The sequence below is a fragment of the Mastigoproctus giganteus genome, chromosome 5, assembly GCF_048544385.1.
Source record: "Mastigoproctus giganteus isolate SK-2022 chromosome 5, ASM4854438v1, whole genome shotgun sequence".
In the NCBI taxonomy this organism is placed as follows: domain Eukaryota; kingdom Metazoa; phylum Arthropoda; class Arachnida; order Uropygi; family Thelyphonidae; genus Mastigoproctus; species Mastigoproctus giganteus.
The window spans coordinates 219967888-219993347 of record NC_143579.1 but is presented as its reverse complement, the minus strand read 5'-3'; the positions used below and the strand labels follow the sequence as shown (position 1 = coordinate 219993347).

General features: G+C 35.1%; 1 protein-coding gene across 1 annotated transcript in view; it reads left to right on the top strand.

The window, feature by feature from the left end:
- Positions 1-25460, top strand: part of LOC150086121 (trimeric intracellular cation channel type 1B.1) — a 117872-nt gene that overhangs the window by 78770 nt on the left and 13642 nt on the right. The window contains exons 3-5 of the mRNA XM_090374394.1: positions 3694-3878; positions 15985-16072; positions 22623-22974. Coding sequence (XP_090230520.1) covers positions 3694-3878; positions 15985-16072; positions 22623-22938 — 589 coding nt within the window. The 3' untranslated portion in view covers positions 22939-22974. The remainder of the gene's footprint in view (positions 1-3693; positions 3879-15984; positions 16073-22622; positions 22975-25460) is intronic.

The window sequence follows — 25460 nt, the reverse complement described above, 5'->3', positions numbered from 1 at the left end:
TTCTTCATCTGTTAAAGCTGTGGGAACTTGCAGATCACAATCTATGTCCACCTAATCATTAAACTTCTGTTCACCCATGTCTTCAGGCTTTTCAACTTGATCAGTATCGTGACTTATTTGACCATCATGAATAATTAATCCACATTTTTTGAAACAGTTGCTAATGCAGGTTTCGGAAACTTCATTCCAAGCACTCGTGATATGAAGTGTATCTAGAACAGTTATCTGCTTTGCGATATTGGATGACATTTCCAAACTATCATCTCTAGACTGGATGATTCTTTGCCCCATATCCGATCTATAAAAGGTATTAAAAGTTTTTATTATTCCCTGGTCAAGAGCAGAGGTGTATTTTTAAAGAAATTACTAATTTTAAAGATTACTATTAATATATATTTTTAGTACAGTGCATAAAATAGATATTATTTCTCCCTCCCCTTTGATTATGCCATTGTTTCATAATATTAAGTATATAAATTTAATGATTTTCTATTTTATGACATTTAGAAAAAAGTACTGGAATGTCGTTCCGGTGCGTTCTGGCCCGAATACACCACTGGTTGAGAGGTTGAATTAGTGATGTGGTATTCGAAGGTAGAAAAACTAATTCAATGTTTTTGAAAGTCAACTTTGGATCTGCTGGGCAGTTGTCCAAAACAATGCAATTTTTTTTGTTTTTCGTATCCAATTGCAAATCCCATTTACAAAGATAATCTTCAAATAGAGAAGCTGTCATCCAAGCACTGGCATTATTGATATATTCAACAGGCAGCTGTTTTACTCCTTTAAAACATCTAGGTGATTTACTCTTGCCTATAACTAACAGCTTCATCTTGATTGTTCCAGTCATGTTGCATGTTAAAAGAATTGTAATTTTGTCTTTGATCTTCTTTCCTGCAGATGCAGAGGAATTTTTAAAAATCATGCAATAATCTATGGTAGCCCTGTAGTGCAACCCTGTTTCATCTGTATTGAAAATGTCTTCAGGATTATAAGTACTTAACATAGTTTGCCAAGACATTTTCGACCAGTTGTCAGCTGCAGAACCATTAGAATCCTGTTTTTTTCTATGTTTTTTGTAAACATTATTATGCCTCTCCTTCCATCTTGTCAGCCATCCATCTGTCGTCTTAAATGCTTCATGTAGTTTTTCAGTGAAATCATTAGCTTTTTAAAGAAGAATGCTATGATTGAATGAGCTGGCCTGTTTGAACCAAACGAACAGAACTTCATCTACTGTTTGGCATTTCCCTTCACGCTTCCTTTTTCTGGTTTCACTAATCACATTAGTGCTTAATGTGTGACATGATTTTAATAATTTTGATAAAGATGATTGAGGCACTCCTAATTTTACTGCTGCTTTCCTTTGAAACATTGTTTAAGTTTAATTTGTTGTATGTTTCTATAATTCATATCTTATATTTTACACTCAAATTCACTCTCTTTCTGTTCACTGACATTTTTTTTTGGTAGTGAAATTTAAAACACAGAAAAAAAGATAAGCATCAATCAATAACACGGCACACATAAATCGGAATTAACATGACATGTGCAAGTGAGATACAGAGTGTACAAAGTTTAGAGCAGTTTCTGAAAATTTATTTACAGTACTGTGTTTTTACGATTTGAAGATTTCAGTGAAGGTGAAAGATATTTCACCATAATAATGTAAAAACTGCAGAATTCCAGCTATCGGTATTATTGCAATTGCAATAAGATCGAGTTTACTACCCATTTGTAATAGATTGCACTAACAGGAAAGCCCAATAAACTGGGAACTGCAAATTGTTTTTATTGTTTTATGTGGTTGTGACCTCCAGAAATGTGCTTTAGAAAAATATCACAGAGGTGTTCAAAAGTGATTCTTATAACTGAAGATGTGATTCTAATAAACAATGAAAGTGCAGTGCAATTTATTGATTTGAATTGGTTCTTTGAAATTTGATTCTATAAAGCGGCTGTTTCTGATAATCAGTGATCATTATAACCGGCGTTTATTGTATATCTTACTAACTTTCTGTTACTAACTCTTACTAAATTAAATAAAATTTAATTAAATTAAATAATTAAGTTATGGAATCTTAATAGTCTCTTTCTTTCCCCCCACTACTCTGTACGTTCCCTTTCTTTTTTTTTACTCTCTGTTTATATTGTTGTGTAGTCACATTCTTGCTTGTTATTGCTAACAACATATTGACAAAATTGAGAAATTTGAAATATTACTGGCTTGAGAGTAATGATAGCAATGAAAAAGTGAGTGATATTTTTAAGTATAGGAATATATGCATTTAGTAAATTCTGAAGACAAGTGAGTATAAATATATATAAATAAACTAAAATTAATTAAACCAGTGAATGTTTTTAGTGGTAACAAAGTAGTTACATGAAGAAATAAGTGAAATAATTCAGTAATTTAATTAAATGTAGGTTTAGTTCATTATTATGTCTTTCTAAACTTGGATTAACAGTTCATTAGCATTAAATAATATTAATTGTTTTTATTATCTTGAATGTTATTAATCTTGAATGTTTTTATCTTGAATATTAATTGTTTTTAAACAGTCACAGTATTTAGTGTAATTACTGTAAAGTAATTTTATTCTTGAATAAACCAAAGTTGTAAGCTTTTATCTTCTCTTATTTCAGATACGTATATACAGCAAGCCTTCATTATAATGCAGTTTGCTTTACACTGATTCGCTATAATGCTATTCTTATATTATAACCCATATCTCACTATAACACTCTTTTACTAGCGTACAGATTGAATTTTTGAATTGAATTCTTTTACAGATTGGATTTTTTGCCTGTACAGAGAACTGTGACGCAATGCCGAAGTGTTCACGGCCCAACGTAAATGTAACTTTCTTTTATAAACAGAGTTGTGCACTCACTAAAATAACAAATGAATGGAGTATCACCTTTCATGAGCGCTAGGTTAGTTAGGGCAAGGATGAAAAAATAACTGAAAAGGCTTTAAAAATGCATCCTTGATGGTAAATTTTTGTCATTTGCATGATAATCAATAGAAAATTTTGAAATTTGAAGTGGGAAAATCTAAGAAAACAGTTCTGGCTCCAGCTGTAGTGAGTTTCAGCTCTGTGGATAGAGTAAAAATTATAGAATTTATTAGTTGAAACTTGAACTGGGTAAACAACATTAAAACGTTTCCCACACTCAGTGAAATTCTCTCCCACGCTAATTTAATTGCAGTCTAGTGACTTGTTACGTAGTTCTTAGATCAACAGTGGAAAAAAATTATCAAGTTAAGGAATATGCAGTATTGCTTGTAATATTTGCATTATATGTATTTATCCAAAGTCTAGTCATCACTCAGTACAGTATTAGACATTGACCGTAACAGACAGTTTACCCGAACATTGTATCATAATTAATGCAACACAGCTACATTTTTAAAGAGTAGACAGTTAGGAAATATCCCATGCCACAGACTGCAACTCACAAATACATATGTTACCTTATGGGAATATGGCACTCGCTTAGTGCTGATTCACTTAGCGCTCTGTTTTTTTCGGAACGAATTATCAGCGTTAAGCGGGTGTCACCTGTATAGGTATTTTAATGTTCGAGTTAATTTTAATATAACTCAATAAAAGAATATTTCTATACATGTTTATCTCTAATCTTTTGTAAAAAAAAAACAATGGTTTTATGTATTATGTTTTTGCACAGGTATTTAATATTCTACACTCCTTTTGATGTCGGTTACAAAGTATGCAAATTTTTGCCTATCAAATTGGTTCTTGCGGTGATGAAGGAAGTCATCAGGTGTAAAAAAGTCCATGATGGAGTTCTTCATGCTGGTAAAATTTATCCAAATGGCTATCTTATTATGGTTATTATTGGAACTTGTAAAGGTAAGTATCAGCATGATACGAATATTTACGGAATAAGAGGTAATTATGTTTGAAATAAGTTAGTGTAGCCCCATCGTTCAATAACACAGTCACTGGTATTATTTTTAATTTTATGACATCTTGCATCCCAAAATAACTAATAATGTAAACTGCTGTAATATTTTAAATTGGCTATACTGCTGTTTCAATATTTTTCCAAAGTACTTTCATTCCCTAGAATATCTTTGTTTTTAAATTAACATTCATAATTAATTGAAGTAAGTTCATATTGTAATACTGTGCAGTATGAATTTACTATATGCAGATACTGCTACCCTTTTATTAGGACAGTGAAAACCTTTTATGAACTAAAAAGTAAAATTTAGTTTCAAAGATATCGTACAAGAATAAGTACATAGCTTCCTATTAAGTTGGTTGAAATGCAAGTATTCTTTGACATATTTTAAAATTTTATTGGTAGAACAACAGAAGGAAAGACAAAAAAAAAAAAAAAAGCCCATCCAAATCACCATAAAAGTGTGGTCTCTGATTTTAACTACACTAAAACATAGATATCTAGTTATACTGCTTTGTCTGGTAGTGAATCACTTCTTGCTGTAGTAGATTCAAGAGTCATGAAAGGTCATGAAATACTACGACTAAAATCTACTTGTTACCAACCCAGATCTTCTCACTTACAAATTTTTTTTCATGAAATAAACAATTTAAACAAGTGATTCTTAACCTTCAGGTTGTTATTGTGATTTGCTAATAACAACCTGAATTTGCTAAGAGTAGCTGTATAATGGTACATTATGAGGTGTAATCAAAAAGGTTCAGGAACTGACTAGGTATCTTGAAATTGTGGCACCTTACTAAGTTGTGGCTTGTCTGAACATGTTTGATTAGCCATCTAGATATAGTAATGCATTTATCTGCAGTCAGTCTGAATTAGCACATGCTGAATGGAAGGTGTTTTAATGTGTTTCATTGCTAAAAGGAGTAATTTTACTGAGTAGAAAATTTGCATCTTTTTTTATTTTTATTTATTTATTTTTTTCAAATTAGGGAATATTGCAATATAAACCTACAAAATGTTAAAAACACCTTGCAGAGAAGATTCTGTGTATCATTTAAAGACTTCAGTGGTTCACAGAATTTAAAGAGAGTTGCTTGTCCTTAATCCTTGCTGTGGTTGCCCTTCACCTTTAAAAACCAGTGCTTTCAGTTGCTTGTGATCTGAAATGGAGTGAATGATAATGGCACATCTTATGTGATGTGTTTCGGCCAGATTACCTCATATCACACTGATAATTGCAGAGAGCAGTCAGGTATTGCATGTCAGGATCTTCGTTAGAGTATGACTGTAGACCCACAATTTGTTTCTTCCATCATTACTAATGACAAATCATGGGAGTATAACTATGACCTGGAAGTAAAAGCCCAGCCCTCTGAAGAGGATTCTCCAAAGCTCAGAAAGCAAGATCTTTATCATATTTTTTTCTTATTTTGAAAAAAATATGATAAGCATCTTGAAAGCAAGATGCTTATCATATTTTTTGATTCACAGGCATTGTTCATTATGAACTTGTTATGCTGTTTGGAAAAAATGGCTTGTAAAGCAGGCTTTGTGGAATTTGCTGCTTATACCGTGAGAATATCACTGCATACTTGGCACTTTCTATTTGAGAATTTTTTTTGCGAAGCACTTCGTCACTGTGGCTTCCCCATCTGCCACACTCGAATTATATCTTAGTAATCCACTCCCAAGCGGCCTCCATAGCTGAGTGGTCAGAAGCGGGAGCGCAGTAGCACATGCTCCTTGAGTAGACCAGGGTGCAATCCCCTGACTGCCAAATACAGTCGATCTGCCAACCCATACTGGACCAGCATGGCAAATTATGGTTCATTTCCCTCAACATAAATCGTTGAGGAGGCTTCCATCCTGCAGTGGATTCGTAATGGCTGCAGTTTACCTAATCCCCCTAAGCAGATGGAAAGCTTGCAACAACTGGGGAAATTATTCAGGACACTAAACAGGAACTATTAACAGAACCCTCACAGCCTTTCTAGGAGAAAGCATAAATTTACGTTAATATTATCAGGACCCAATTTTTCTGGGAATTTGTTTTGAGAAATTGTATTTCTATTTCCAGTGATGGACATAGATGAATTGGGCTTCTTTCCATCTGCTTACAGTTAAAAATAAATAAATATGATGTGCACTTGTTACAAAACCAAAATGCAAGAGTTGACAAAGCAAATGTATGCTAACCAGCCAGTTCAGTAGAAAATTAAATTCAGGAAAAACTTATTCTGTTTTTACAAATAACAAAATTTACTTGTTTTCTGGATATATATTATTTCTTTTTATTAATTTTGTGACACTTATGAATAAACTTTTTAGAATACAGTAAACCCTTGATTTATCGGAGCCCGATATAATGGATTTTGGATTTAACGGACCGTACAAATAATAATACAGTAATATACATATTAATCTGAACCATATTATTTTTTTTAGGTTATACAAAACTTCAGTGTTATTATTAATTAAAAATTAATAATAATTACCCATTTCCATTATTGTTTTAATAATTACCTACTTTTATATTTATAATCAAATTCAGGAATTTCTGAAAATGTGTTCAAATAGCTGTTTTCCCAGATTACAGATAACAGATAAGAGCAGGCAGTGGCTTGTGAGCTGAACATAACTCGGGTCACTAAACTGCAGGTCTACTGACTCGCTTTGTTTTGGTCTCAATCTGCCTCGAGCTATTGTGCGGTCAGGTTGTATACAGAGTGTTTCTGTGATTTCTGAATTGTGGCTTTATTTATTAAATAATTTTGCAATCCTTACAAATTAAAATGGCATCAAGTGATAGAGGAGTTAAAAGAAAGCGTGTGAACTTAATTTTGGCACAGAAATTATAGCTAATTGAGAAATTAGGTGTCTCAGTAGCACGTGTTTTTGAAATTTACAATGTAAAAAAACAAACTGTTTCTGATACCTGTAAATCAAAGGCCAAATTGCGACATAGTTTTATATTGTACAGTACTCTATATTGTATCAAAGCTTTTTTTTTTTTTTTTACATTAAGAACAATAAAAAATGCCCCCTCAGGTTACATTCGATTTAATGGACTTTTGGCATTAACAGATACCCCCTTCTACCCTATTAGTCCGTTAAATCAAGGGTTTACTGTATGTATTAATTGTTTACTTTCAGTGATATGAATTTTATGTCTATCTCCTATTGAATACATTTAAGTATGGGTGTACATTGATAATTATATCTGGAGTGGATTTGCAACAGTGCATCACATACATGGAATTCTTTTCATTGAATTTCTGAAACTATATGAATTACAATACTATAAAATACTAAATGCAGTCAATTTAAGAAGTGGGATGTGTATTGTTTTAATTTGGTATAACTTGAAAATATCCTTTGTGTGGTGGTGGGTGCTCTCGGTTTTGAATTGACTTAGATCGAAAAACCTTACTGAATTGGCAAAATTAATCACATTCTTGAAAGGGTTGAAAACTAAACGGGTCACATTCTTGAAAAGGTGGAAAACCAAATAAATAGATGATATTAAGGGCATCGGTGCATTAGTCCGATTACAAAGAACTTTTTTTTCCTACTAAGGATCAATTAAGCTTGCTCTTATGCCCACATTAGCCAGCAGGCAACTCTATTGCCCAAAACCTATGCTGAATGTGTGAACAACTGCACTTAATTAAGTGAACACCAAGTGGTTTCTGGATGAAAAAATTCCATTTAAACAAATAACAACCATTATGTGTGCATTCTCCCAATAACTTGAGATTGCACTAAACCTATGCAGTATTATTATATGTAGGATTGCAAAGGATATTTAAAGCAGTAATTAAATGAATCACTGCATTAGTCCAGTCACTGGGATTATTCTGTTCCCACTAAAGCTCGATTAAGCATGGTCTTATATCCACCTTAGACAAATACCATTTTCCATTGTTCAGCCTATGTTGCCAATATCTATTTAAATCACAGCATCACCCAATAGGCAAATCTGATGTGCATTTAAAAATCAGAGGAACTGCCGGTACAGTTATTTGAAGCTTACTGGCTTTTCATCAGGTGACTTTTATATTAGCAAACCTATGCTGAACATGTGAACAATTGTACTTAGATTAAGTACAATTGTTAACATGGATAGCTAAGTGGTTTTTGGAAGAAAACTTCTATTTAAACACATAACAACCATTGTGTGTGCACGTGCGCATGCGCGCATCCCCTCTCCCTTCCCCAATAGCTGAGTTGCAGTAACCCTATGCAGTGATATTATATATATAGTGTATATATATATATATTATATAGATAACAAGGTATATTTAACACAGAAATTAAATAAATAAATTCAAGATGATGTTAAGCTTTAGTAGGAATGGAATGTTCCCTGTGATCAGACTCTGATCACGGGGAACATTCTATTCTCTCTAAAGATGAATTAAGCTTGATCTTATGTCTACTTTAGACAAGTATCATTATCCAAATACAGTAATGCTTATGTGCTTACAATCCGCTTGTATTTTTTTATTTAATTTTTGCATTAAATATCTCCTGCAATCCTATATATAATATTGCATAGGGTTAGTACAAACCATTTATTGGGGGGTATGCACACATAATGGTTGTATGTTTAAATGGAAGTTTTTCATATAGAAACTGTTTGGCTGTTCACTTAAATTAAGTAAAATTTTTCACATTTTCAGCATAAGTTCATCAATGGAGGCCACCTGCCAGCTTACAGGCTTTGATTTACATCAAAGCCTGTAAGCATTGATGTAAACTTTTTAAATGCTGTAAAATATTAATACAGCCACCCCCGATTAATGTAAGGGTTGTGTTCCTTGGAATGCTACTAAGTCGAATTTTACATAAGTCAGGATTTCCCTAAATAAGCATTTAGGGAAATTCCACACTTGAAACTATGCACTGAATTAGATAGAAGCAAAAAAGAAATGTTCAATGAACATGTAAATAGAATTATTCAGTTTTTTTTTTATCTCACGTGCAGGAAACATTACAAAAGTATACAAAATGACAAAAATTTCAAAATTATAAAATTACAAAAAAAGAGGAGACAGGCATAACGTCAGCAAGTTTTACCTTTCGAGCATTGTTGCCAGAATTAACTCTCCAGCTGATAAGCACACCGCTGCGGAAGTTGAGGGCGGTGGAGATTTAGAAGGGGGTTTTTCCAACACATCAAAAAAATTTTTCTGCAGTTGCAGAATTAGCACTGGCGACTTCACTGCATACTTTAATGTTTTGGAAACCAGCGGGATGCTTGAACCTATTAAACCATCCGTTACTTGCCACAAACTTGGCTTGGGGTTTGCCGTAGTTATCCTTAATATCTTCATAAATACTTCTTGCTTTTGCTTGAATGGCCATTGGACTCAGGGGCACTTGCTTCTGAATCTGATTTTCCTTCCATTTTATTAATAGTTTTTCCATCTTTGATATATATAGCACCTGAATGCTGTTTTTCAGTCTCTGTTGATCTTAAATGCCTTGATCCTTTAACATGTTCTTTTATATGTGCACTGTCCCTTAAAATAGTATTCACTGTTGAAGCAGTGAGACCTAATTCCGTGCAATAGATGACAAACTTTATCCTGCTTTATACTTCTAAATTAATCATCTTCATTTCTAAATCAATTTTGTTTCGTTTCCTAGCACTGCCAGCACTTGCACTTTCCATTGGTCCCTTTCCCCTCATCATTGTAATAAGTAAATAGGAATGAAGAGAAGATTCTGAAAATTTATTTATGTTTTTTATATGATTGAGGATTTCAGTTAAGGGGAACTCATTTCACCATAATACCATAATGTAAAAACCCACAGAATTCCAGGTATCGGCATTATCGCAAATGCAATAAGATCGAATTTACTACCTGTTTATAATAGATTGCACTAACAGAAAAGCCTAATAAACCGGAAAGTGCATATTGTTTTTATTGTTTTATGGTAGTGACCTCCAGAAATCTGTTTTAGAAAAATATCACAATGGTGTTCAAAATTGATTCTTATAACGGAACATATGATAACGATGAAAGTGTAGTGCAATTTCCATTATAAAAATGACCTTTTAGAGAGATAAATAGCTCAGTTATATAGCAAAAATTTCAACTTCTGAGGTCTTGGACAAATTACCAAAAAAAAAAGCAATGTGTTATTGGGTTCACATTATGATATTTTCACAATACCTCCATTTATTCCTACAGGATGCAAAATACTTTTCCATGATTTTTAGTTTGCACCAGCTGGCAAAAACTTACATAAAGTCGAATTTACGTAAGCCAGGGAGTGCCTATATTCTGTCTTATTGAAAATTATTGTCAAATCCCATTCTCTATATTGTTCCAATAGCTTTCTGCACATACAGGTGACCCCCGCTTAACGCTGATAATTCGTTCCGGAAAAACAGAGCGCTAAGTGAATCCGCGCTAAACGAGCGCTGCATTCCCATAAGGTAACATATGTATTTGTGAGTTGCTGTCGGTGCCATAGGATATTTCCTAATCAATAATAAACGGTAGTGAAAAGATGTACAAATGTCGGTCAAAATATTTAATATTCAAATATTTGTACATATAAAATATTCTGCGTTACATGGGTATATAATTATGTGGTAACTACTTACGTATCAAAATTAAACTTAATTCCAATTAAAATCATGAATTTAATTGATCTAAATTGATTTAATTTAATTGATGAATTTAATCATGAAAAATGTGTCGATTTTGGGTTGAACTTTGGCCTTCTTCCAAATAAACTAAAAGGGTATTAACTTTAAATCCCCCGCAGCGTTACCACCCAACAATAAAGTCAACCGATCTTCGCCGCTTTGAAACCTAGCATGTTTTTTTTTTCTTCTTTCAATATGAAACTTCTTTTAGGCATTCGTTTCCACAAAAGTCCTGCTTCACCTATGTTAAAAACTTGTTGAGAAGTATAACACATAATACCCCTCTTAAATAGTTTTAACAAATTCTTTTTTGAAAGTTTCGGCTCCTTAATCTGCACTTGCAGCTTCTCCCTAAATTTTAAATCTATTCAACCAGCCCTTACCAGTTTTAAATGGTTCCACATTTTTTTTTTTTTTAGGTGAGTTTTCTTCAAATAATCATATTGGCTAATCTCTCTCTCTCTCTCTCTCTCTCTCTCTCTCTCTCTCTCTCTCTCTCTCTCTCTCTCTTTTAATAATATTTAACTTAACTGAATTCTGCATTGGATATTATCTTCAATAAAATTAGTAAAAGTCTTTCAATTTCAATCCTAATAACCGGCCTAGCCCTAGTTGCTTGCAGTGGAACAGTTATCTTTCCCGCTGCTAAAATTAATTCTTTATTTTTTTTATAATTGTGCTTACAGTTAAAGTTGCAAGTCCTAAATTATGGCACACATCCGCTTGTCGTTGACCGGAATCGATTTGCTTCAAAACGTCTGTTTTAATTTTCAAATTCAATAGTATTTTTCTTACATTTATAGTCTTCGTACTGCGCCCAGACGTTGTTGCTTTTTCATTCTTATTGGCCATTATTAACTCTTCGAAAATGTAACTGCGTTGGTTACAATACAATGTTCAAGTAAACTGTCCGTTACGCACGATGTCTAATACTGTACTCAGTGATGACTAGACTTCGGATAAATGCATATAACGCAAATATTACAAGCAATATACTTGATCATTTTTTAAAATGTTGATCTCGGAACTACGTAACAAGTCACTGTACTGCAATTAAATTAGAGTGCGAGAAAATTTCTCAAGTCGGCGTGGGAAACGTTTTAATGCTGTTTTGATATTCATTTTCAAGCTATCGACTCCATCAAATGAAACGATTTCGTTAAATATGCCAAAAATTCAATCTGTAAAAGAGCGTTATAGTGATCTGTGACAGCGTTATAGTCAGATACGGGTTATAATATAAGAACAGCGTTATAGCGAATCAGGGTAAACCGAACCGCGTTATAACGGGGGCCTGCTGTATAGTCAGCATCCACTGCAATCAATATCTGGTCATCTGCAAACAAAATGTTTGAAAAGTAGATGTTTTGAGTCATACATAATCCCATTGGTCTGCATATTTGGGACCAAGCCTCCAGAGTCACTTCCAGGTACAACTTGAATAACGTGGGGGAATAAATAGCACTCCTTCAGCAAGCCTTTTGATGTTTTGAATTTCCTTGATATTTCTGACCCAATTTTTAATGCAGCAAGTGTTTTATTTTTGTATATTTTTCTAATTATGTCAATCAGTGGTTGTCTTATTGATATTTTTTCCATGACACTCCACAGCATTTTTCTTGGAACACTATCATAAGCTTTTTCCAAGTCAATAAACACTAACCCTAGGGGCTCACATCTGTTGAGTATGGGCTTGGCACACCCAGGATCCTGAGCTGGATTCTCTCTCTCTCTCTCTCTCTCTCTCTCTCTCTCTCTCTCTCTCTCTCTCTCTCTCTCTCTCTCTCTCAGGGTAACGCAGAAATTTCTTTTAGCTGGTGCAGCATAAGCCTCAGGCTTCCTTGCACTATATGGCTAGTAATAATAATAATAATAATAATCCTGTCCAGTAGCTTGGCATTTTTCCAGAATCTGCTTGACTGTGAATAAATGGTCAATACAGGACCGTCCAGTTGTAAATCCACACTGCTCCTCTGAAATCTTTATTTCTTTCTCTAGTTTAGTTTTCAGTATCCCTCTAAAAAGCTTTGCAGTTTGTTTTAAAACACAGATTCCTCTATGCTGTTTCTTAAACACAGAAGTGATGTATCCCAGTGTCATCTCTGATGGTATTTCTTTTCCTCTACATTGTTTGTAAAATAATCTTGTGAGCAGTGAGATGGTGACCAGGAATGAACATGGAGCTACTAAAATACACCTTTCCATTTTTTCCTTTTTTTACTTCTATTTCTACTTCCTCAAAACTAATCCATACTTCTCCTGTCCAGGAAGTTTCAACTTCATTATCTCTAAATTCCTTTCTGTTTTCCCTCAGTAGTTCTTCATAATATCTATACTATTTTTCTAATTTTATTACACCCAGATTAGCCTTATGTTTATGCGACTGCTGCAAGCTTTTCAGCAACTTCCACATTGCAGCAGATCTCTCATGTCCTATCTTGCTGTTTACTTCCGCACAGGTTCAGTCCCATGCCTCATTTTTTTCTTTGTCGGTTTTAGTCCTTTATTTTTCTCCTTATAGATGCTTCTATGTTCATCACTTTTAGAGCTAACCCATCTGAGATATGCATATTTTTTTCCCTTTATTAATTCTTTTAACTGAATTCATCCAATTACTTGGTGTCTTTTTATCCATTCTTCCCAATACTTCTCCTGCAATCTTCATTACTGTTGTTTTTAAGTGCTCATAAATATTATTTGTATTCTCTCTATAACTGTCATCTAATTTGTGGTTTAGTCTTCTTCTGTAGAGATCCGCAGTACTCTCCTCCTTTAGGGATTCAATATTAAACCTATTATCATCGACTTGTTTATTTTTGAATTCGTAATTATTTCTTTCTTTTCCTTTTTGGTAGATCCATGGAAATGCTAATGCGGCCTTCACCAGAAAGTGATCAGACTCCAAGTTTGCTCCTCTTTGGACTCTAATATTTTTAACCTGGATTGTACTGTACTGTGCTGTTTAAAAATTACAAAGTCGGTTATTGATTTCAGTTTCCTTGTTTCTTGTATCTATATATATTTATATATTTTTCAGTGTTTGAAAAAAAGTATTACCAATCTTCAGTTTGAGCTGTTCACACAATTCAATTAATCTCTCTCCATTGTCATTCTTTTCATTTTCTCCAAATATTTCTACGACCTTACTGTCTTCAGCTTGTCCAGTTCTTCATTTCAGGTCTCCCATCAAAAAGATTCCTCTAGAGCTTGATATTTCTTCCATTACTTCTCTCAGTTCTTTCCAAAATCCTTCTTTACACTCTGTAGGAGTGTCATTGGTAGGCACATAAACTCCAACTATTGTGATTCCTCTTCCAAATATCTTGAATTCCGCAGTTAAATTCATTCATTCAGAAGATCCCACTTTGTCATAAATTTTCTTATTCTTTTGTATATGAGTATGGAAACTTCTGCCTTGGTTCTCCTATGTCCATCAACCCCACTCCACAGATGGACATACTCTCCAATTGTTTCCTCGCCATTTCCTTTCTTCTTTATTTCCGAAAAAAACAATCACATCCATTCCTAATTCATTTGATTCTGATAAAACTTGGATCTTGTCTTGTATATAAAACCTGTACATTCCAGCATCCAATATTCAAAATCCGTTTTCCTTTTCTAGTTCATCTCCGAGTTTTCTGTCTGGTTTTCTTTGTTAGTTTCTTTGATAATGTGTCTTTTAGCCTTGCTAAGTTTTTACGACGAATGGGGAGCTAGTCCATCGCATCAACCCTCAACCTGGAGGGCCAGGGTACCTCTCTTAGTCTGGCTCCTTGCTATAGATCTGCCCATCTTGGGTGACCCTACCAGTAGCATGCTACTGCCGATATAGCTCTATAGTTCATTGAAGCACACAAGCCCCACCAACGAAAAGGTGGAGATACCTGTAGGGGAGATTTTTTCCCCCATAACAATAATATAAATGGAGGGGAGGGATTTGAAGAAACAACTATGTATGTGTAACTCAAAGCAGAAAATTTTCTCCCATAAGAAACAATGATTGATTAGAGATAGGGACTGAGGTTGTGTTCCCTTCATAGCAACTGAAATACATGTATGGTAATGTATGCCACATACATTCATATAGTACAGGGTGTCCCAAAAAGGTGTAACCAATTTTAAATGTGTGTAACAAATGTAATTTTAATGATAGAAACACAAAACCTGCACTAAATGTGAGAAAAACAGTTGAAGTTTTTACTGACATTCAACATGTCCACCAATTGTCCACGAACAATATCTAATCGGTAATAAATTTCATCCCACGTTTTTTCAAGGATGTCACGCTTAATCATGGTAATTGCATTTGTAATCCTGCGCTTTAAGTTTGCGATGTCTGCAACAGGGGTCTTGCAGACTGTGTCTTTGATGAATCCCCATAAGAAGGAATCACAAGGGGATAAATCTGGTGAACGTGGTGGCCACGCAACCAATCCAACGGCCAGGAAACTTGTCATCAAGAGATCTCCTCACACTCAAAGCCCAATGTAGCGGCACTCCATCCTGTTGGAAAATAACCCTATTTGGCAGTTCATCCAATTGAGGATACACATAAAGCTCAAGCATGTCCTGATAATTATCCGCTCTCACAGTCGCTTCTTGAAAGAAAAAGGGTCCAATAACATGATCAACCATGATGCCACACCACACATTCACCTTTGGGCTATCTCGCTTATACTCCTGTGTGCAGTGTGGGTTTTCAGTCCCCCAAATTCTGACATTTTGCTTATTCACCTTTCCTGAAGCATGAAATGTGCACTTGTCCGTGAAACAAATCCATGTCATTACACGTTCATCTTGTTCCATTTTCTCCAACATTTTTGTATTGCTCATTTAAAATTGGTTACACCTTTTTGTTCATGTGACAAGTGGTGCACGCTGAATGTCAGTAAAAACTTCAACTGTTTTTCTCTCATTTAGTGCAGGTTTTGTGTTTCTATCATTAAAATTACATTTTTTACAAACAGTTAAAATTGGTTACACATTTTTACCTACTTACCTACCAAACGCTTAATTGGAACTCATTTTTAATATAAAACCATATATGTGCTACATTTTACTATAGCCTATTTGCAAAACATTTTAGACAGCATTTTTAAAAGAATATATTTTAACCTCTTGGTCATTGTTATGATCTTTCCTTGAGTTGATAGCTGTACTTGATTGAAGGTGTTGAGAGAGAGAGAGAGAGAGAGAGAGAGAGAGAGAGAGAGAGAGAGAGAGAGAGAGAGAGAGAGAGAGAGAGAAATTGTAATGGTACATCAAATGCCCACTAGGCATAAATTATGAATTTCACATATATTTTTACAGATTTCAGTGGTTTTTTTTTTTTTTTTTTTGATAAGCATGTAATTATTATTATTGTTATTTTTATTTTTGTTTAGGAAATGGCACTGCCTTTTTGAAACTCCTAGAAAGACTACTGAGAGGTGTATGGACTCCAAATGCTGTTGAATTTATGCAACTGGGCTTGTGAGTAATTCTTGGATTTTGCATAAGAAAACTTTTTGTACAATGGTGAATCTTATTAAATTAGTAATTTAAAAAGATTCACTATATGTATAAAAAATTGATGTGCAGTACCTAGTAGTAAGATTGTGCATAAAACTTCCTCTTATTATTTTATTATTGTAAATTTTGCATCCATGAAATGTTTAGTAATTATGATATTGATATACAGTAAACCTCAATATGTGTAAGAGTTGTGTTAAAGAGAAGCCGGTGCCTCCGTAGCCAGGTGGGCAAGAGCAACAGTGCGTAGCACACGCTTCTTGATTAGACCGGGGTTCAAGCCCGTGACCACCAAATACAGAGGATGTGGAAAGGTCAGGGAATGACCACCGCATATCCCCGGAGCAATATGGCCTTAGTTGCTAATGCTCCAAAAAACCAAATAACAAACGAACAAAGAGAAGCCCAGTTTGTGTATTCCAGATCTATAAATATTAATTCCTTGAGCCTTTGGCAAAAGGACAGTTAGTTTTATCATTTGCAAATACATAGCTTAATTTAACACTTTCTCTGTCACCTAAATGTAAGAGAACTCATTCAATGTGTCATAATTTTTGGAATGTTGGAAAAAATTAGTGTTCCAACATCCCCATCATTCCAAAAAAAAAATTTATGCTGACCGGGCTAGCCGAGTGGGTAAAGTACCTGCCCGGCAACTCAAAGGTCGCGGGTTCGATTCCCGCCTCGGGCTTGGATCAAAGTACTGCAAAAACCTTGGGAGGTGCAATATGGCCACAGAAGCTGATGCGCCAACAACTACCAAATCAATCAAATCAAAAAATCCAAAAATTTATACATAAAAATTGAAAATTAAAAGTTTGGAATATTCATTGCTAAAAGCAAACACTTATTTTTGCACCAAGCTGTAAATCAGAACAAATCTTAAAATTTTATAAAAAGTTTATTCACGTACATAAACTAACATTAACACTAGCAAAAAACAAACAAACTCTATGCCAAGTCTATAAACAAATGCAAAGTATTACTACAAAGTGTTCAGTCAGTGTGCCAATACTGAGTAGGTGTTAATTTCGTTTGCCTTTATCTTTACAGCACTCGTTGCTTGACTGCTTGAGAATGACTACTTGTGTGTGTGTATTATGGCACACCACTTGGGTGCATTTTGAACACATTCATGCATTGCAACACAACACAACACTCCTAGTAATATTTTACACATATATGCATTGAGACTTGTGGTACAGTGAACATTAGATACAAGTTACATGTAGAAATATTTTTAGTAAGTGAAAAGTCAGATGTTAGCAAAAACTAAACTAAAACATGGACTTGCCTTTAATAGTTTATTTTGAAGCGGTTTATTTGATATTTATAAGCTAAATTGCTTGGCGGTAGTTTAGCATTAGCATTAGTAAAGACATATGATGCAAGAAAGCAAGCTTATGCAGCATCAGCAAAAAAAAAACCATTCCAATTTAAACCCCTCTGTTCATTTCAAATACCTGTCCAGCTCAGTCTTAAATTTATTTAGGCTATCAACTTCCACAACAAGGGATGGAAGTCTGTTCCACCAACCAACTATCTGCTGGCTAAAGGCAAACTTCCGCACATCTATCCTGCATCTGTCTTTCCCCAATTTGAATTTATGCCCTTTCAGTTGATTATTCTGAGCAAGAGAAAGAATCCCATCAGCATTGAGCATGTTCAAACCATTCAAGGCTTTATACACCTCAATCAGATCACCTCGCAGGTGCCTAGTCTCCAGACACTGTAATTTGCAAAACTTAAGCCTTTCTTCGTAAGAGCAACCCTCTGTTCCATTCACTAATCGTGTTGCCCTTCTCTGTACTCGTTCCAACAGCTCTACATCCTTCTTAAAATGAGGTGTCCAGATCTGTATACAGTACTCAAGGTGTGTCCTGACCATTGCCTTATACAAGGGGATAATCACCTCCTTATCCCTGCTAGAAAAATTCCTGTATATCATTGACAAGACACCATGAGCTATTCTTGCAGACCATCTGCACTGCTCAGAAAACTTCATGCCTGCACAATTGTCCTCAGATCCTTTTCGTTCTCTACCACTGTCAGTGTAGTACCACAGAGTTGATACGTTGCTCTGGAGTTACTGCTTCCCATATACTTTACATTTGTCAATGTTAAACTTCATTTGCCACTTCTCAGCCCATCTGCTCAACTTTTCTAGCTCCTGTTGCAGCAGCGTATCATCTGCAAACCTGCACATTAAGCTTGATATACCATCATCAATATCATTTATAAATACAGAAAACAACAATGGACCCAACACTGAACCCTGAGGGACTCCACTAATAATATTAGTCCACAATGAGCAGTGTCCATTGATTACCACTCTCTGTCTTCTCCCACTCAACCATCCCTTTATCCATAGCAGCAGTTTGCCTCTAGTGAAGAAATATGTTTGAAGTAATACCGTTTGAAAAGACATTAAATGTTCACAGTTTCACTGGATTGTGGAATAAGAGAAAATTGAACCATCATTTCTATAAAGGACTGGATGATTCATTAAAACATTAATTACATATTTCATATGTTACACTATGCTACATTTGTTTTTCATTTTGTAATTGAATCATTTGGCAGATTGTGAAGGTAGTTTAAAGCAGAACCTCAGGGGCTCATATCTGATGAGTATGGGCTTGGCACACCAAGCATCCTGAGCTGGATATCATCATTCTTCTCTTCCTTGATAATTCCCTTTTATCTCTCTCTCTCTCTCTCTCTCTCTCTCTCTCTCTCTCTCTCTCTCTCTCTGGGTAACTCGAGCTCGAGAATTTTTTTTGGCTGGTGCAGCATAAGCCTCAGGCTTCCTTGCACCATATGGCTAATAATAATAAAAACATACCAAAATGATATCTCTTAACATCAAGTAAAAATAACAACAACAAAAAAAACTAAACTTTATATGAAAACCAAACTATAAAAACTGTATATGAAAAACTAAACTATATCTCTAAATTTACTGATGGCAATAAAAGGCCTGCTGTTATTCCTGTTTGACAACTGGCAGCACTATGCAAAATTTTTTAAAAAAAGTTCTTGTCTGATTTTCTGCATTTCTTGGTATTTCTCTATGAATTTGAATTTGGATATGCAGTTAACTTCTGAACATAGACTATTAATCTTTGCTACAAGTAAACAATAAGCTTTAAAAAAATCAGAAATTAAAAAGTACAAATCCTCCTAGTATTAATCAAAAAAACTTTCCTTAAAAATAATATACATTTCATTGTCTTTATTTTCATTGTAACATTGTCAATTAATGTTACCAAGAAATCCATTCTGTACAGAAGAGAAACAACGTTCAGGCATTTCTATCAGGATCGGTCATTTTGTCTTCCAATTCTTGCGAAACTAATGTCTGTTTTTAATTTGTTTACCAATGCTAAGGGTTTGCCTCGTTTTACTTTTGCATCCAACAATTTTGGAAAAATAGTTATGTGGCTATTAAATAAGAAGACTGTTGCAATAAAATAAATATAATGAAATATTTCATACCTTACAAGTTATCATGTTCAGAATAATTGCCTTGGACTTGCACACACTATTCCATACATTTCTTCCAAGCACAGAAACATTTTTGAAAGTCATCCTCCCTAATCCCTTTTTAAGACATTCAGTAGTTTTTTTCTGAATGTCTTAAGTAGACTGAAAATGGATTCTCTTAAGTGTACACTTTTCATTTTAGGGAAGAGAAAAAAGTCACAAGGGACTAGGTCTGATGAGTAAGAGGCATGTGCATACAGGGATTTATTTTTTGGCCAAAAACTGGTGAATAGAGAATGCATTGTGGGATGGAACATTGTCTTTTAGCATTAGCAAAGGCACATGATGCATGAAAGCAAGCTTATATAGCATCAACCAACCCCCCCTCTTATTTCACCCATCCACTCGCCCCAAATGTTTGTCAAGTTCTGCCTTGAATCTATTTAAGCTATCAACTTCTACTACAACAGATGGAAGTTTGTTTCAGCAATCAACCATCCGCTGGCTAACGGCAAATTTCCACACATCTATCCTACAACCGTATTTCCTCAATTTGAAGGTGCCTCCGTAGCCAGGTGGGCAGGAGCAGCAGTGCTTAGCACACACTTCTTGATTAGACCGGGATTTGAGCCCGTGACCACCAAATATGGAGGATGCGGAAAGGTCAGGGAATGACCACCGCATATCCCCGGAACAATATGGCCTTAGTTGCTAATGCTCCTAAAAACCAAATAACAAACAACAAACCTCAATTTGAATTTATTTCCTCTTAGGCGATTATTCTGAGCAAAGAGGAAGAATCCCATCAGCATTGAGCATACTGAAACCATTCAAGGCTTTATACACTTCAATCAGATCACCTCGCAGGCGCCTAGTCTCCAGACACTGTAATTTGCAAAACTTAAGCCTTTCTTCGTAAGAGCAACCCTTTGTTCCATTCACTAATCTTGTTGCCCTTCTCTGTACTCATTCCAACAGCTCTACATCCTTCTTAAAATGAGGTCTCCAGACCTGTATACAGTACTCAAGGTGTGGCCTGACCATTGCCTTATACAAGGAGATAATCACCTCCTTATCCCTGCTAGAAAAATTCCTGTATATCATTGACAAGACACCATTAGTTACTCTTGCAGACCGTCTGCATTGCTCAGAAAACACAGGTAATTGTGCAGACAATATCTGTCTGCACAATTACCCCCAGGTCCCTTTCATTCTCTACCACTGTCAGTGTAGTACCACACAGTTGATACGTTACTGCTTCCCATATGTAGTACTTTACATTTGTCAATGTTAAACTTCATTTTCCACCTCTCAGCCCATCTGCTCAACTTTTCTAGATCCTGTTGCAACAGCGTACTGTCATTAGTGTATTAACAACCCTGCCAACCTTCGTATTATCTGCAAACTTGGATATTAAGCTTGATATACCATCATCAGTATCATTTATAAATACAGAAAACAACAATGGACCCAACACTGAACCCTGAGAGACTAAACTAATAACATAAGTCCACGAAGATCAGTGTCCATTGATTACCACTCTCTGTCTTCTCCCACTCAACCATCCCTTTATCCATAGCAGCAATTTGCCTCCAATGCCACACTGCTCCAATTTGTGCAGCAGTCTTCCATGTGGAACAGTATCTAAGATCCAAATATATGATATCAAAGTTATTCTTTGCATCCAGTTCCTTTGTGACTACATCATAGTATCCAATCAAATTGGTCAGACAAGACTTCCCCTTAACAAACCCATGCTGTGTCCGAGCTATAACTGAAGTCTTGTCTAGATGATCCTGCAATGCTTCGTTAACCAGTGCCTCCATTAATTTCCCTGGAACAGAAGGTAAACTAACAGGTCTGTAATTACTGTCTCCTTTTGATCCTCCTTTGTGAATTGGGGTCACATTTGCACATCTCCAGTCCATGGGTACCTCCCCTGAGTCCAGGGAAGCTCTCATAATTATGGCTAAGGGTTTGCTTACATCCTTTGCCACCTCCTTTAATATAACTGGATAGATTCCATCCACCCCAGGTGCCTTTCTTATATCTTCAACAATTTCTCCTCCACTTTACTCTCAGTTATTACATTATTGTCTAGCTTACTGCCAGGGTTTAATATACCTCTGGCATTCCCCTTCCCGAATAACTCCTCATGTGTGAATGTAGATGCAAAATATTCATTTAGTTTGTTAGCTACCTGAGCAGGTTTTGTTGTTGTTTGTTTGTTATTTGGTTTTTATGAGCATTAGCAACTAAGGCCATATTGCTCCGGGGATATGCGGTGGCCATTCCCTGAAATTTCCGCATCCTCCGTATTTGGTGGTCATGGACTGGAATCCTGGTCTAATCAAGAAGCATGTGCTGTGCACTGCTGCTCCAGCCACCTGAATATGGAGGTGCCACCTGAGCAGGATCATCAATGGTTGAACCATTGATATCAAGTGGACCAATCTGATTCATCCCCTTCCTTCTAGAGTTTACATAAGTAAAGAACTCTTTGCTGTTTTTCTTTGCATCCTTTGCCAAAGATTTCTTGTAATCTGCCTTTGCTTGCCTAACCTCCTTTGTGACTTGATTACAGACCAGCTTATCTATCATAGGCTTCTGTGTCAGCTGTTACTTTGTATGTATGCCATGAATTTTTCTTCTCTGTCACTTGTCTAATTAGTTCATCTGACATCTATTTAGGCCTAAATCTTGAACAATATTTCTTAGTTGGTATGAAAAACCTAGTAGCTTCCAAGATGAATTCTTTGAATGTTTCACATTTTGAATTTGCTGTTGGTAACATCTTCAGTTGATCCCACCATATAGAATTTAAATGCTGTCTCAGACCACCGTAGTCACCTTTTCTTTTGTGTGATTATTAAACAGAATTTTATTACTTCTCTCTTTACATATGCATGTAATATATATATATATATTTTTTTTTTTTTTCTTTTATTTTTTTTGAAACGTGTTACCATAATTCTTTTATTATTATATGATAAATGACTCATCTGTGTTTTTTTTTATCTTTTAGCCCAACAAAAGCTTGTATTGCCGCATCTATCATTTTTGTTTTGGATAAGAAGACTGACTTGATATCTGCTCCTCATGCATTAGTCTACTTTGGAATTGTGATTTTCTTTGTCTACTTTAAGTTGTCATCCATTCTTTTGGGCATTCATGATCCATTCTTACCTTTTGAGAATCTGTTCTGTGCTCTCTTTTTGGGAGGTATCTGGGACACTATTGCCAGGCTTCTTACTCCTGCCAGCAAAAGTGATTCAAGTGGACCAGCCAAAGTGGACACAGCCAAAAATGGAAAAGCTGATTCTGCCAAAAAAAAGGAGTGAGCTGAGGAACAATTTTGGGAGTGGCTGAGTAGAAGTGTAAGTATTCTAGTTTATTTTCAACTAATGTGATTTATGTAAGTGATACTAGAAACTTATTAGAGAAGTAAAATTAATTTATAAATGAAACCATTATTTTAAAGTCGTGTGCATGTGTAACATAATTTCCTTGGAAATCCCAACAAAGATTATTCCTTCACCAAATTAGTTAATTCATCAGTTGAAATTGCAAATGGTATCATGAGAAACAGTCAAAATGTGCCAAGTGGCACCTACAGTAGAATCTCAAAAATTCAGAACCTTTTTTAATGTACAGCAGACTCTCAATTTACCGGGATCAGATTAACTTGGACATTTCAAGACTCCAAAAAAAATATTCACCAGAAATCGTAAAATTCAAATAATAAATAGAAAAGGTATAAACAGATGTTTTGCAAGTAATAAATAAGTGGTGCTATAAGTTGTGATTGGGAGATGAATGTACCTATTATCCTGCAACCCCTGTTGTCTTCACACCCACTGTTCATAAAAACAATAGAAAGAGAACAAATGTTTGGTTTGCTTTAGTGCACCGCATGGTTTTTGAGTTCCATCGCACTGCAAAAAGATTTATGTCAGAAGTGTAAATTTTTTATAGTAAATTTTTTTTTGTTTAGAAATCACAAAAATGATGGGTAAATGCAAAAAAAAGTTGTGCTTTTAATTGAACAAAAACTTGAAATTGATCAAAAGTTTGAAAACGGTTCATTTGTTAAATTTTTAATGAACTATTATAATGTTTGTAACCAAACCATACATGACATTTTAAAAAATAAAGGAAAGCTATTAGATTTTGCAACCACATCTGATAGTGTTAAGGCATGATTATCAGAAAAACGATGAAACAGTCTATATACGAGGACCCTGACAAGACGCCAACCTGGAAAATATCTCTGTCTATTCAGGCTGACATTGAAATACTCAAGAAAGCCCAGGACCCCATCAAAGAGCAGAAAGCATTCCAGTCTCTGGGGCAGTTTGTGCAGCCAAGGCAAAATATTTTTTCAATGAATTAAAATTGCAAGGTGATTTTAATGCTTCTTCTGAGTGGTTGACACGGTTTAAACAGAGGTACGGCATTCATCAGATTGCTATTCAAGGCAAAAAACTAAATAGTGATGTACCCAAGAATTCACCAGTGAGTTTCAAAAATTTATTGAAACCAATGAACTTGTGCCAGAGCAAATTTACAATGCTGGTGAAACAGGATTGTACTGGAAATGTCTAACACCAAAAATTTTGGCTTACGAAACGAGATAAAAGCTCCATGACATAAAATGCAAAAGCAAGTATTGACAGTTCCTTGCTGTACTAATGCTGCCAGGTCTCATTCTTTGAAACTGCATAATTGGAATGGAAAAAAAAAAAAAAAAAAAAAGGCTTTCTTGAGTATTTCAATATCAAATTCAGTGTCGGTCTGGATAGACAGAGATATTTTCCAGTTGGTTTAGAACTAAATTTGCATCTTCAATGTGCCAACATCTGGTGTCACTGGCCTTGCCCCGCAAAAAGTTGTCCTGTTATTAGACAAAACACCAAGTATCCTAATGCAGAAATTCTATAATCAGAAGGCGCCTCCGTAGCCAGGCGGGAAGGAGCAGCAGTGCGTAGCACACGCTTCTTGATTAGACCGGGGTTCGAGCCCATCACCACCAAATACGGAGGATGCGGAAAGGTCAAGGGAATGACCACCGCATATTCCCGGAGCAATATGGCCTTAGTTGCTAATGCTCCTAAAAAACCAAACAACAACATCTATAATCAGACGATGGAAATATTTTCATCAGATATTTACTCCCCAATGTTGACAGCTTTAATTCAACCTATGGATCAAGGTATCATCCAACAAACGAAAACAATTTATTGCAGAAATTTATCTCTCAAATTGATCGAAGATAATGATTGTGATTTATTGACATTTTGGAAAAATCTGACTGTATTGGACACAATTTACAAAGTTTCAGAAGCATGGAAATCAATAAAAACGATAACCTTAAAGAGGTCTTAGCATAAAATTTTACTGGGAAATGATGAAGGATTCCTGGGATTTGAAGAAAACTGTGAAGATCTGGTACCAGAAACGTTATGAAATTTGCAACAAATTGGGGGGGGGGGATGAAGGGATGTCGATGAGCAATCAATTCATGATTGGCTTAATTCTGACAAAGATTTAGCTGGCCATGAAGTACTAAATGATGAAGAAATTTTACATCATGTAACAACTACTATGCCACCACTAAATAATGATGGTAAAGCTGAAGAAGAGGAAGACAATTGTCACAAAAAATTAGCCACAGTGTTGCTTTAAACCACACAGAAGCACTTGATTATTTGGAGCAGCAAGACAATAGTGTTCTGTCGGAATAAATGGTTTTAAGAAATATTTGAAGTGCCATTCGTCAAAAAAGTTGCAAAAGGAAAAAACAATCTTCTATGCTTCTGTATTTTCTGAGTGAATCTCAGAAAATACAGAAATTATCTCTCCT